We start from the raw sequence: 13,044 nt of genomic DNA on the forward strand, positions 1-13,044 counted from the left end.
TTTGATAACAAAAAGAAGGTTTTCTTTGTAGTGAATAATACTTTGAGATATGTTTGCTTATATATAGAAAAATAAAAAGGATAATTCCAAAAAAAAATAAAAATTGTTGACTTTGTCTTAGTCAAAAATTAATATACAACTCAATTCCATTTTGTATTTTATAATTGATATTATTACGGCTTCCACATGTAGAGAGTTTACTTTGAATTTTTTTTGGGACATATATTCCTTTTGCTTGCTTTCGATTTATCCTAATTGACGCGTAAGTTGAAGAAGTATTAGTAACGATCAATTTAAATAATATGATATAATAAAATTTAAATAATAATTAAAATAATATAATATTTAAATTAGTAGTATAATATAATACAAATTAACATGTAATAACCATCCAATTCAAGTAACAAATGTTTGAATTTGAATGGTTTAACACCATAGGCTTTTAAGTGTTTTTTCTTCTATTAAGATTTAAGCACTTTTTTTATCTCAATAAATTTCCGTCATTAAAATTTTGAACAAAGTTTTAATATTAATATTATTAAAAGGTAATTTTGTTTGGATAGTTATAATTACCACCACTTGTCTACAACTACAAGTCGCCGCCACTAACCACCTCTATAATCACTATCGCCCATTGGCCACCTCCAATACCACTGCAGACAATTCCTATTATATCAATCATTGTCATCATCACAATTAGCATTACTGTCAATTACCATCAATAGATCATCAAACACCACACATCCATCATCTATTACTATCAACACCGACAAATATCAACTAACTTCATCATCACAACCATCACCACTAATATCAACTATCATAATTATCTTCACCACTATTTTTAGCCATTAACACCAACTATTACCACTACCACTGCTACAAACAATCTCCACCATCTAGAAAATATAAATATTTAAAAATTTAATAAATGAACTTTTTTTTAATTAAATTTATATATTTTTAATATTTAATTATTTTTATTTTGAATTGTATATTTATTAGATCTACAAATAAATAAATTGTGTATATTCAAATATTAAAAAATAAATATATTTAATTATTTCTTGTTCAGAGACAATATTTTAATCATTCAAATATACAATCAAATTCATACATCTTAATTTCAACGAGGACAAATAATGCCTTAGTGCGAGCCCATATTGTAATTGGTTACTTGATTAATCTAGCGATTAGTTGTGTTTATTTTTCATAGAAACAGCTCATCATTCTAAAGTTAAATATAATATTCTACTAATCCTAAAGAATCGGTTTAAGTTACTAATAAAATGTGGATTTTTCTTCTAAGAAAAATGAGCTGGTATTTCATTGACTTTTGATAAAAAAAAATTAGTGAGGCTGGCCACGAATACCTAGTATTCCTCACAAAAAAATGGAGTACTCAATTATATTGACTTAAATTAAACGGATTGAAATAGATTGAGTTAGTGAAATTTGTTAGTCATTAATTAACTTTTGTTCGAATCTAAAATAGAAAGGATGAGTAATGATTTTATGGGTTAATTATGTAGCTCCTACTTCTGTTTTTAACTACTAAAAATCTAGCGTTGAGCCATACGCAGTGCCGGCTCTATGCTTTGGGAAATAAGGCTTTTGCCTTAGGCCCCCAAATTTCGGGGGCCCCAAAATCAAGAATAAATTATGTGTTAAAATTTTTATAGAAAAAATTGATTATTTATGATAAAAAGTAATTTTTTTAAAAATATATTATTTTACCCATTTTAACATCTTTTGTACTTTGTTAAAAATAAGAATTAATAGTGAAAAGTGTTGAACAAAGTGAATTACAAATTCTTTTTTATTTCATTTTAAATTTTAGTTTCAAGCATTACTACAATCATATTAAAATGGGGTATACCAAGTCATCAACTTCTTGCGTCAAATTCTATGATTCTAAATCTTATCTCTATTTAATATTTATCAACTTATTACTTGTATAATTATGTTAACAATTCATATAATAATTGTCTCACTAAAAGGACGTTTTTCAATGTTGAGTTGATAAAATCTTACCTAAAACTAATAACTAAGAAAACAATATTAAAATACTAATAATTTTCATCTAAATAGTGTAAGAAAAATAAATTTTGAATAAATATGTATATGAAGTTTGATTATATTTTAGGCCCCGAATTGAAATTTCGCTTTAGGCCACTAATCATGTTGAGCCGCCCTTGGCCATACGAATAAAAAGACTTTCGATCCGCATGAACATTTTTTCTTTAATAGATTTATTATGTAGAGAAAATTTAAATTAGTTGAGTCAAAATTTTAAAATTAAAAAAAGAAGTCAAAGCCAATTATTTGGTATCCTTTCAATCATATTTCTTCATTTTGTCTCTTTGCTCGTGAATAGTTACCAATTTACTACTATAAGTATTAAGGATTAATCATTTAGAGCATGTTTGGTATTGTTGTTGGGACACTAAAATTATTTATTTTGATTAAAAAAGTATTTATTTTTAAAAAATAAGGTATTTGGCTAATCATAAAACTGCTTTTAAATAAAAGCAGAAGTAGTTTTTCTGCCGGGAAGAAGCTAAAAAAAAAAATCTCTGCTTCTTAAAAATAAGCAGAGGAGCAGAAAATTATTTATTTCAAGAACAAAATATTCCTATCATATATACATATTTACTAATGTATCTCTTATATTTATTTATTTATTTTTGTGATGAGTTTTTCGTGTGTAGTGATTTAATTTGTGAGATAATTTTAGATTTATTTTACTTGATATTTTTAATTATATTTAAATCATCATGTTAATATTATATCAATATTAAATTTATTTTTTTATTCATCTATGTATAATATTAATTGAAAATTTGAGTGTGTATATTTTAATTTAATAAAAATTATATAATAGATATTTAAGATAAACTTAATATTAAAAATGCATTGATATTTGTTATTTTTCGTAATTTGACTCTCAAAAGTATTTTTTTTTAAAAAAAATTAGTCAAACACAATCCACTTATCAAAAGCACTTTTCAAATGAATTAACCAAACACAAATAACTTTTTTTCAAAAGCACTTTTCAAAAAAAATATTTTAAAAAGGTATTTCTCAAAGTAAGAAGTTCTTATTAGCGAATCCAAACAGGCTCTTAGTCACGTATAAATTATTCATGTCTTATGCTAAATTTGTACCATTCCATAATTGGGTGGGAATATCAGTTTATAAATAGTCCATAGATATAACATATTTTCGACGTAAAAGACCAAAAACACATGTTCAGTTTTAATATAATTAATTTAAATTGTATCATTCCATAATTGGGTGGGAATATCAGTTTATAAATAGTCCATATATATATATATATATATAACATATTTTCTACATAAAAAAGACCATAAACACATGTTCAGTTTTAATATAATTAATTTAAATTGTATCATTCCATAATTGGGTGGGAATATCAGTTTATAAATAGTCCATATATATATATATATATACTCCCTCCGTCCCATATTATATGTCATCCCTTTTTAAAAATAGATGGACCATAATATATGTCATTTTATAAAATTTATGCATAAATTACCATATTTTGCCCATTATACCCTTGATTGATTAATTAATTAATCTGAAAATGTATTTACTTTGACTAACCTAGAAATCTACAAGTAATTAATTTCATTGGGAGAGTACTTCATTCATTAATTAACTACTTATTGTATAAAATATGATTTTGAAAAAAAATATCAACAAACAAATTAAAAATAAAAGATGAAAAAATATTCAAAAATAATCTTGAAAGTTGAAGCTTCAACAAATTTTTGTGATGTTGTTATGTTTGCTTTAAGAATTTATATATAAAAATATATATATAAAAAATATTTTACACAAAATATATGGGAAAATTGAGGTGGGAAAAACTTGATTTTTTAAAATTTTTGTATCAATTGGTCAAATTTGGCTCCAAAAAGTAAAATTTAAATAGTCATCCAAATGCATTTATATATTTGAAATCTAACATTTCATTATTTATTACAAAGTTGTCATAAGCAAATATTAAATAAGGGCATAAAGGTAAAATTATTTTATTTCTTAATGCAAGTGCAAATGAAAAATGTGACATATAATATGAGACGGAGGGAGTAACATATTTTCTACATAAAAAAGACTGGAAAATACAATATCTGAAATTGAAGACAATTCTCAACCAAAAAAAAAAAAAAAAACTAAAAATCATACATTAGGATTACATTTTTAAAATATAAATTGTAACTCAACATTACATGACACACCTTTTGACCAAGTGTAGACCCAAAAAAAAGAGTTCATAATCTTACAATAATTAATTTATCAAATTATTAAACTAAGATTTTTATTTTTTCCTTAAATTAAGCTCTCTTAGGAAGATTATAAGATGAAAAAATAGATGAAGCAGCAGCAAAAAAAGAATCCAATAAGACAAAGACTGGCTGCTGCATTTGAAGTATTGAGAAATTTATTATCACTGCCTGCAAGTCTCTTAAATTCTTGTGTCATACCAAAACTTGCTGCTGCTCCAGAAACAAGGAAGTAGGAAATAAACTGCACAACATAGATAAATTATTATTTATTCGTGTCGTATATGTACTGACGATGTAAAATATATTTATCAAATAATTTGTAAGTACGTACTTGATAAAAGAAATAGTACTATAACTTAATAATTACTACTATTACAATTTACATGTTAAGCTACATTAATTATGTTACAAAATATTTACACGTACCATAATTAGTAGAGAGATTAATAAATTGTAGTAGTACATATAACAAGTGTATAATCAATACTATATATACTGACAAAAAATATTTTTAAAAAATAAATATTGAGATTCTGATTTTGATTTTGTTTTTGTTCTATTGGGCTGTTGTGTTGGGTAAAAATCTCATGTTAAGAAGACATTATTCTATATATAATAGAGTTAAATAAAATGGAATGTAGCAAAATTTCAAGTTATAATATGTAAAATTTAAATTCTAGATTCGCAATTAATTAACTACTCATTTTGTGAGTCACTTTATTTTTAGTATTTGTCAATATTTTCCACTGAAATTTCCCAAAGAAAATGACAATTTCCACGGATATTTAGATTGAACTAGTAGGAAAAAAAAAAGAAAAATAGTAATGTTCTCATGTGAAAAAATTAGAATGTTTCCCGTTACTTCAGTAAGAATATATTTTCCACCATGCATTTGATTCGATAAAAAATGAGTCAGAAAATCATGATCTATGGCACAAATTTCTCATTGATTCGCGATGAAATTTCTAATAGTGTGTTCTCTTGTTTATTCTTTGTTTTTTGTTCCAATATATTTTCTTTCTACTTTTTCAATATATAGATATAGGAAAAAATAAAGGAGGATAATATAATTAAGGAAAATTAAATTAATTTACCTTATCACCATAAAAGTCAAATAGACAAAATCCCTCACCACCAAAACGATTTCCAGTAGTCACAAAGAAAATTGAGAATGCACTTTGTAGAAGAGTATATGCCATTCCAATAATCACAGTAGAAATTAAATATCTGCATATATTTTCAGTAAAAATTAATCATAATGTATATATTGAATAAATTTCCGATAAAATATCATAAGAAATTCGTGTTTTTTTTTGTAGTGATTAGAAATGAATATTACCTGTAAGCGTAAAAGTCATTGAACTTGGTTTTGTCTTCGTTACCATCCTCATCAATAGATTTTTCAGTGTTGGTTGCAATTATGATGAGTGAAATCAACAAGCAAATGAACGTAAGAATCCTCACGATGAGGCCAACAAATGGTGGAATTGTACAGGTTGGTGGTGGTAATGGTGGTTGTGCCATTTGCAAACTATATTATACTATTTATTATTATTAAAAAAAAGTAATTGAAATTTATTGATGCTAATTAAAGGTTTTTCTTCTTGTAGTGAATATACTTAGTAATGTGATTGCTTATATAGAAAAAGGATAATGCATGCATGCAAAAAAAAAAAAAAAAAACGTTGACTTTGTCTTAGTCAAAAGTCAATGTGTACAACTCAAATCCATTGTGTAATTGATAAGAGTAATATTCGGTTCACATGCAAGAGTTTACTTTTTTAAAAAAATAAAAAAAATAATGTCTAATATTCGTGTTGGTTCTCAATTAGACTCAATTTTTCATAACGAGGACTCATTTTAGGGGGTTAGGGCTCCGAAGACATCTGATAATATATAAAGAAATTTTCCTCCCATCAAAATTCATACTGGTTGCAAATAATTTATTTTGAATATTTTGGTAGTTATGTATTCCTTGCTTTTGATTTACCCGAAATGACGCGTAAGTTTTATAAATATTATTGCTTGTGAGAAGTAATAGATAACGATGTACAATATATTTTGCTTACGAAAAAGAAAAGAAGCTATTAAATGGAAGTGTTGTTTTCCTTCTTTTAGCTCTTCTTTGTACTATTCTCAATTGAAAGCGTGTTTGCATGCCTCCATCAAAGAAAGTAGCATGTTATTTCGTAAAATTAATCGAGTTACACGCAAGCTGATTTCGACAATATAATTATTAAAATGAAATTAGACTTTCAAAAAAAATGAAGGGGAAATGTATAAACAAAAATAACCAAATTAATATTTTCGTTTATTTTTTGAATTATATACAAATATTCTTAAAACAATATTTTTTTTATTAACGCATCAAATTTTTAAAAAATGAGTAAGAGAAACTTGTTTATTTTTCGAAAAAAATAATTTTCATGAAAAATATTGTACTTCATACCGAACACGTTCTAGGTAACAATTACTTTCCTTCACCATAGTCTAGGAATGGTGATTTCCTAGTGAACACACTTGATAAGTACTTTTTTTCTTGTATTTCGTGTCATTTTCTCTTATATTAATTGAAAATCAACAATTGCGATTCCGTCGATTACTCAATTAATATTGACTTGGAAAATAAGTAGTTGACTTAGAAGAATTAATTAACATCACTCAATTTGGACCAACTTGCCAACATGCCATTTTTATATATTTTATTTTTAATGTAAAAACATTATCTTAAATATTTAGGGTGAGGTTGAGGTGTGAATAGTACAAGAGGATGTTGATTATAATATTAGCAACCTATATAATGTTTTGATGAAAATTTTGAGTATTAAAAGTTGATTAATGATGTCTAAGAGTAATTGAAATAATTGTGAAAGAAATTGATTTATGTTTGAAAAGTCATTTTTATCATTTTTTATGCGAAAATTATTTTTCGATAATTCATGTATTTATAGGAGCTAGCTAGAATGGAAGAAAATTGCCATTTTTTTTATTTTGTAAGTTTATCTTAGAGCTCATATTTGAACTAAGATAATATTGATGTACCCGAAATCTTTAAAGCCTGGGTTTGCCTCTGCCTCTATACCACTAGTACTAAAATATTTGAAGGAACCTAATATGGTAATTAAAAAAACAAAAATTGTATTCCCCAAGTACTTAGTGTGCCCCCATATTATTGCAATTGCTTAATTATTTGATGGATCTAGCAAGTTGTATTTATTTTTCATGGAATTAACAGTACATCATTCTAAGGTCAATTAATTAATATTCTGATGAGATTAAAGAACATGTTTAAGCTACTAATAAAGGTAGATTTCTTCTAAGTTTTATTAGCTGGTATTTCATTGACTTTTGCCAATAAGTGAAGCTGCCACGAATATCGAGTATTTTTTACTAAAAAAATTAGAGTATCAAATACTCATTTATCCTTAAAAGAGATCTCGAATTCGAGATTTTGGTAGGAAGTTACCTTAGTAGGAAACGCTTAATTACCTCAAAAATAAAATTTTCGACACATATCCGAATTAGTTGGATCATTAAATGAACACATAAAAGACACGTCTAAATATAATATTTATTGATTTAGTGAAAATATCAACGCTAATAACTTGTCACTTGATAAACATTATGATTAGTGAATTATTGATTAATATTGAAAACTTTATTTTTCTGATTGATCAAAATCATAGTGTAACAGAAATACGTGGATAGGAAAGACTCCAATTTTCCCCATAGAGCTGATGATGACGATCAATTGATCATGCTAGTTGATAAAGATGTTAATTATATAAGTGGTTGATTGCGGTGATTAGAGCCGTTAAAATAGGCTTAGTCCATGAGGACGGCCCAATTCAATTCGTTATTGAGGTAGGGTAGGGATATGATAGGATTTTTCAAAACCCATTTAAAATTAGGACTTATAAGTCCGATCCATATAATCCCTTGGTCCTTGAGGCTTGATCAGGGGCGCCGGGCCAGAATCCGTCCATGAGCCAAAATTATTGATTATCTCATAGTGTATGAGTTAGTTACTTAGATGCACGCTATGTTGTAATATTGCGATTCTTTTCAGATTTTGATGTGTCCACATACATGTATCTCGGGATACATAGACTCAAAATTATGTGTAATATATTTTAGATACACTCTATCCAAGTGGATTCACATGTATCTAGGATACATAGACAAATATCGCGCCCTCGTCTGTCTCCTATCTCGCTCACGTATCTGGATGCATCACACCAAATAAATGTATTTCGTGTATCGAGTATCCTAGATACATGCTAATCCCACTAGTTTTTTGCTAGTGTTATTGAAACAACACCATTATTTTCCATATTTTATTTGTAAATCTTCTCATTTTCTTGACGTTATAAAATTTTAAGTTTGAGAAGAAAAAAATCCCGCCCCAGCCCGCGACCTTTCTAGGGTTGGATTGGCTTGATCATTTTCAAGCCCTTCCAAATGAAGGGCCACCCGCCCTAGTTCATCAAATTTCTTGTCCGCGAGGCTGGGACTGGGATGACCTTTTTTGACAACTCTAGTGGTGATTGGTGCATCATAAAAAAAAGTTTGATAAGTGATATTTTATGTGAATTGTCTTACCCCATCCCATCCCGTCCCTCTCCACTCCCTTTTTACCCGAGACACTCGACCCCACAAACCATTCCCACCAACTAGCTCGACCCCTAACTCTTCAGTCGTCCGACCTTTCACCATCTTATTCTCATAGTGTTTGCCTATTTTCTATATATATAAATGTTCTTGTAACTATATTTTCTTGTTTACTCATAAAAAACAAGTAAATGATTTTACTTATTTTCCAAAGAAATATTTTATCACGAAAAACACATTTTTCTTCCTACCAAACACACCTTTATTGTCATATTTAGTTTCATGTGCATTATTTTAGCATGAATTTTACTATGATATACCAAGGGTTGTAAATTGTAATATAATAAATAGCATATATCCCTCCAACATAACAGAAATAGAAAACTTCCATATTGATTGATCTTAAACGCTACGAATCTGAATTACCTAGGTCTCCAAAGGACCAATAGTTCACTCGCTAACTAAAAGAATGTAAACATATACTATGTATATATAGTAAAACTTATAAAAGAAATATAAGATATATATATTACTCTTTCCAATTCAATATGTTTTACAAAAGAATTAGACAAAGAATTAGCAATCATACATGTAATCATCCTTAAATAATTTAAATGAAATAAAAGATGAAATCATATTGCATACAAATCCAGCAAGACAAAAACTAGCAGCTGCATTTTCTTTGTTAAGAAAATCAACGGTCACCATAGCATGATTTGGCAATCGACTCAAATCCACCGTTAATCCAAATCCTGCTGCTGCACCCGTACCCACTATCATCGACATTATCTGTTTAATTAATTATTATCATCATGTTAAAATAATACAATAATTAATTGACTAGCTAATTAAACACACTTAATTAAGATAACAATATAAAAGGACATTTCAGTGCATGAAAATTATGTGTTTACGCACGATTTGGGGAAGGGCCGGTTAGCATTGCGCTTACATAAATTTAGTAATTATTGCGTAAACTATATATTTTCTAATGAAAAAATCCACTAAATATCTAATAATAAATCCGCTTATTTATTATTTTATATCAACTTCAATGGCTAAGTCAAAAAATTTGTTAAGTATGTTCAAGATTTAATATATATGTATGATCAGACATAATTTTTGACCTAAATACTTAGAATAATTTTCTATATAAATAATATATAATTTTTCGATAAAAAAAACTGGACATTCTTCACTACATGTGATTACGCCGCTGATCAGCTTGAGATATCAATTGTTGTAGTTAAACAATAAACCATACACTATAAATTTGCAAAACGCAAACATTAATGACTGATTTCATGAAATTCAGAGAGTCTAATTGTTCTATATTCGTAGTCCCTTTGTTCCACAATGTCATTTTTTATTTTTTTTTGGTTTTTCATCTGGTGTTCGGTATCCACATTGGAGCCCGACTAAATCCGGATTCACGCCGGAAAGTCCCACATTGAGGGGTAAAACGCTCCCTAACAAAGGCGACTCCGTACCCAAGGGGGCTCGAACCTGAGATCTCTTGGTTAAAGATGAAAGAGTACTTACCATTCTACCACAACCCGTATTGGTTACAGTGTCATTTCCTTATTAGTTCAAAAGGAATGATCACATTTTTTAATCTTAAAATTAACACTAATATATAACTTGAACTTCCTATTTAACCTGTAATAACAAAAAAAATTATAGTCACAAAAATGTTACTCCCTTTGTTTAATTTATTTCGACACAAAATTTAAGGTTTATAAAATTTATAATCTTGATCATGTCATAATATTTGTGACTCTAATTCATTGTTAAATTGGTTATAGCTAACATTATTATTTAATAATTCATCACTAAATTGAATTATCGACAAATTATTCTATATAACTACGGAATTTGTTCGCCACTAATTTCTAAAAATAAATAAATTAGTGGTATGACTATATAAAAGCTTTTCTTTAAGAAAAATATAAAACATTACAATTCTTTTTTGACCAAACTACCAATGAAATTGTCAAACAAAATCAAAGAAATAGAGTATGTATATCACGTTTAAGATCATAAGTTTCAGAAGTGTTCTTTTATCCACACAAACATTATAGCACATTCAACGTCATGAACTTCAAAAATCTTAATTTTTTTTTAAAAAATTCAATTCCAGATCGAACTACATCATATAAAATTGAAATTGAGAGAGTATTAAATTAATTATGAGGAAAATGGAATGTACCTTGTCAGCATATACATCAAAGTGAACGAGTTTATCACTTATACAATCTCCAGTCTTGGCTTGGATTATTGCAATTGCAGTTTGTATAAGGGAATATAAAAATCCAGTACCAGAACAAGCAAGCATGTAACTGTCAAATCATCATTTTATAGTATCAAATATAAAAAATTAATATTCCAAAGATTTAAATGATATATACTAAAATATAAATATTTATTATATCACTAGTTTAATGATGTTATAAAGGATTACAAGTTCTTGCAAGTCAACCTAACAATAGGCTAGAGCTAAGCAAGTATTAATGGTTGATTTCACGGTTTAAATCTATGACTTATAGGTCACAGTGAGATCATAATTTTATCGTTGTTTTATGTCTCTCCTAAAATGAAATATGCAATTATAGGAAGGCACTCTTGTGCATAAAGCATCCAGTTAGAGGTGGAGTCGACTCCCTTTTGGCAAAAATTACACGGTATATTTAAGATTAAAATTAATATATATATTATCGATGTTGAGTCCCCGTTGACTTTTTGTATAATTACTTCTTCATATCTTCAACACTGGAAATTTCGTATCCACCACCGCATCGATCTACATTCACGCATGATTGGAAAACGATCACACCAGTGATGTAAGCAACCTAGCTAGCTATCTTGACACAAACATCAATAGTTGATTTTAAGATTCGAACTCATGACTTTATAGCCTATAAACCAATGACATGAAAATAACTTTACCGTACGTAGCTCTAACACTACCCTATAAATGAAAGATTCAATTAGAAAAATGACAATTATGATTGACTAATTTTACGACTCAAACTATTGATCGATCTATGACATATAGCTAACAGAGAGACAACTTTATTGTTATTCCGAGACTTGCCTAAAGTTATAGGATGAAACACTTACCGATAAGCATAGAAATCAGTAAAATGATACTTGACTTCAACTTCACCATGAAATATTGAAGCAACAGACATATTAGAAGAAGAAGTTGTAAGAATTGTGACACAAGTTGCTAAACAAACAAATGAAACAACTCTTAACAAGAGATTCACAATTGCTAAACAACCCATTTTTTTTTTTTGGCTCTCTCTAAATTATTTCAACTTCTTCAAATTTATAATATGAAGACATACAATTTGCTATTATAAAAAAAAAATTCCTCATATAATATAAGAAACATTAGAATCTTCATTATTGTCTCACTATTCAAATGTTGACATAGACTTACCTAATTATAAGTTAATTTCCTTATAATATAAGCAACTAACAGAGTTGTTTAAATGGATGTTTGTTTTTATATCGTATTGTTAATTCAAATATAATGTTGGTTTTGATTATTAGTAAAAAAAGATTGTATTATATTTTTAAATCCATCATTGCTAAGAAGATGAAAAAATTCATTTTATGTGATAACTAATTTGATATAATCGTGTCATTACCTTATTTCTTTAGCTTTCTTATTAATGAGTACATTACTATATATATATATATATATATATATATGAAATGAAAAAATGATATTAAATATTTCTATTAATGTTAGTATCATAATTTGGTTGGTGGTTTATGGTACAATGGGAGCTAAGATAAAAATAATTAGAGACAGATAAGAGAGTGGACATGGCGAAGACATGCTCAATTGACCTAATAATTAATTAATTTGTTTAGTACAAATATTCTTTTTCTCTAGTGATATAATAATTAATTAGATTTGCCCTTTCATAGTTCAAATTGTTAATATAGTGAGCCATACTATTAATTATATTACTATTGTTTGATCTTCAACTTGAGTTACCTAGAGGCAAAGGTTGAAAATTGATATTTATGAAAAGTTACAATTTTTCTTTTAAGTCACTCATTGTCATTTATATACATGTTGCAACGATAATTTAATTATAAT

At 27.3% G+C, this 13,044-nt stretch overlaps 2 protein-coding genes across 2 annotated transcripts; both read right to left on the reverse strand.

Annotated features, from left to right (window-relative positions):
• Nucleotides 1-4,253: 4,253 nt before the first annotated feature.
• Nucleotides 4,254-5,904, reverse strand: LOC125818785 (CASP-like protein PIMP1). The gene is made up of 3 exons (XM_049498298.1): nucleotides 5,656-5,904; nucleotides 5,411-5,543; nucleotides 4,254-4,557 (listed from the first exon to the last, which is right to left on the reverse strand). Exons 1-3 carry the CDS (start codon nucleotides 5,838-5,840, stop codon nucleotides 4,384-4,386), a joined length of 492 nt encoding a protein of 163 aa, XP_049354255.1. The 5' UTR covers nucleotides 5,841-5,904; the 3' UTR covers nucleotides 4,254-4,383.
• Nucleotides 5,905-9,503: 3,599 nt separating this feature from the next.
• On the reverse strand, nucleotides 9,504-12,229 carry LOC125818972 (CASP-like protein PIMP1). The gene is made up of 3 exons (XM_049498479.1): nucleotides 12,048-12,229; nucleotides 11,137-11,266; nucleotides 9,504-9,716 (listed from the first exon to the last, which is right to left on the reverse strand). Exons 1-3 carry the CDS (start codon nucleotides 12,212-12,214, stop codon nucleotides 9,504-9,506), a joined length of 510 nt encoding a protein of 169 aa, XP_049354436.1. The 5' UTR covers nucleotides 12,215-12,229.
• Between the last annotated feature and the right edge of the window lie 815 nt (nucleotides 12,230-13,044).

This window comes from Solanum verrucosum, unplaced genomic scaffold (assembly GCF_900185275.1).
Source record: "Solanum verrucosum unplaced genomic scaffold, falcon-dt-bn FXZP01000252.1, whole genome shotgun sequence".
NCBI classification, from domain to species: domain Eukaryota; kingdom Viridiplantae; phylum Streptophyta; class Magnoliopsida; order Solanales; family Solanaceae; genus Solanum; species Solanum verrucosum.

Bases quoted from the DNA above. Each gene is read 5' to 3' on its own strand.
- LOC125818972 (XM_049498479.1), bottom strand. From the start codon at position 12,214: ATGGGTTGTTTAGCAATTGTGAATCTCTTGTTAAGAGTTGTTTCATTT. The intron at 11,267-12,047 runs GTAAGTGTTTCA...ATGATTTGACAG, and splicing joins ACTGATTTCTATGCTTATCG to TTACATGCTTGCTTGTTCTG. The intron at 9,717-11,136 runs GTACATTCCATT...TTAATTAAACAG, and splicing joins TTGATGTATATGCTGACAAG to ATAATGTCGATGATAGTGGG.
- LOC125818785 (XM_049498298.1), bottom strand. From the start codon at position 5,840: ATGGCACAACCACCATTACCACCACCAACCTGTACAATTCCACCATTT. The intron at 5,544-5,655 runs GTAATATTCATT...AAATATATGCAG, and splicing joins AATGACTTTTACGCTTACAG to ATATTTAATTTCTACTGTGA. The intron at 4,558-5,410 runs GTAAATTAATTT...TATGTTGTGCAG, and splicing joins TTGACTTTTATGGTGATAAG to TTTATTTCCTACTTCCTTGT.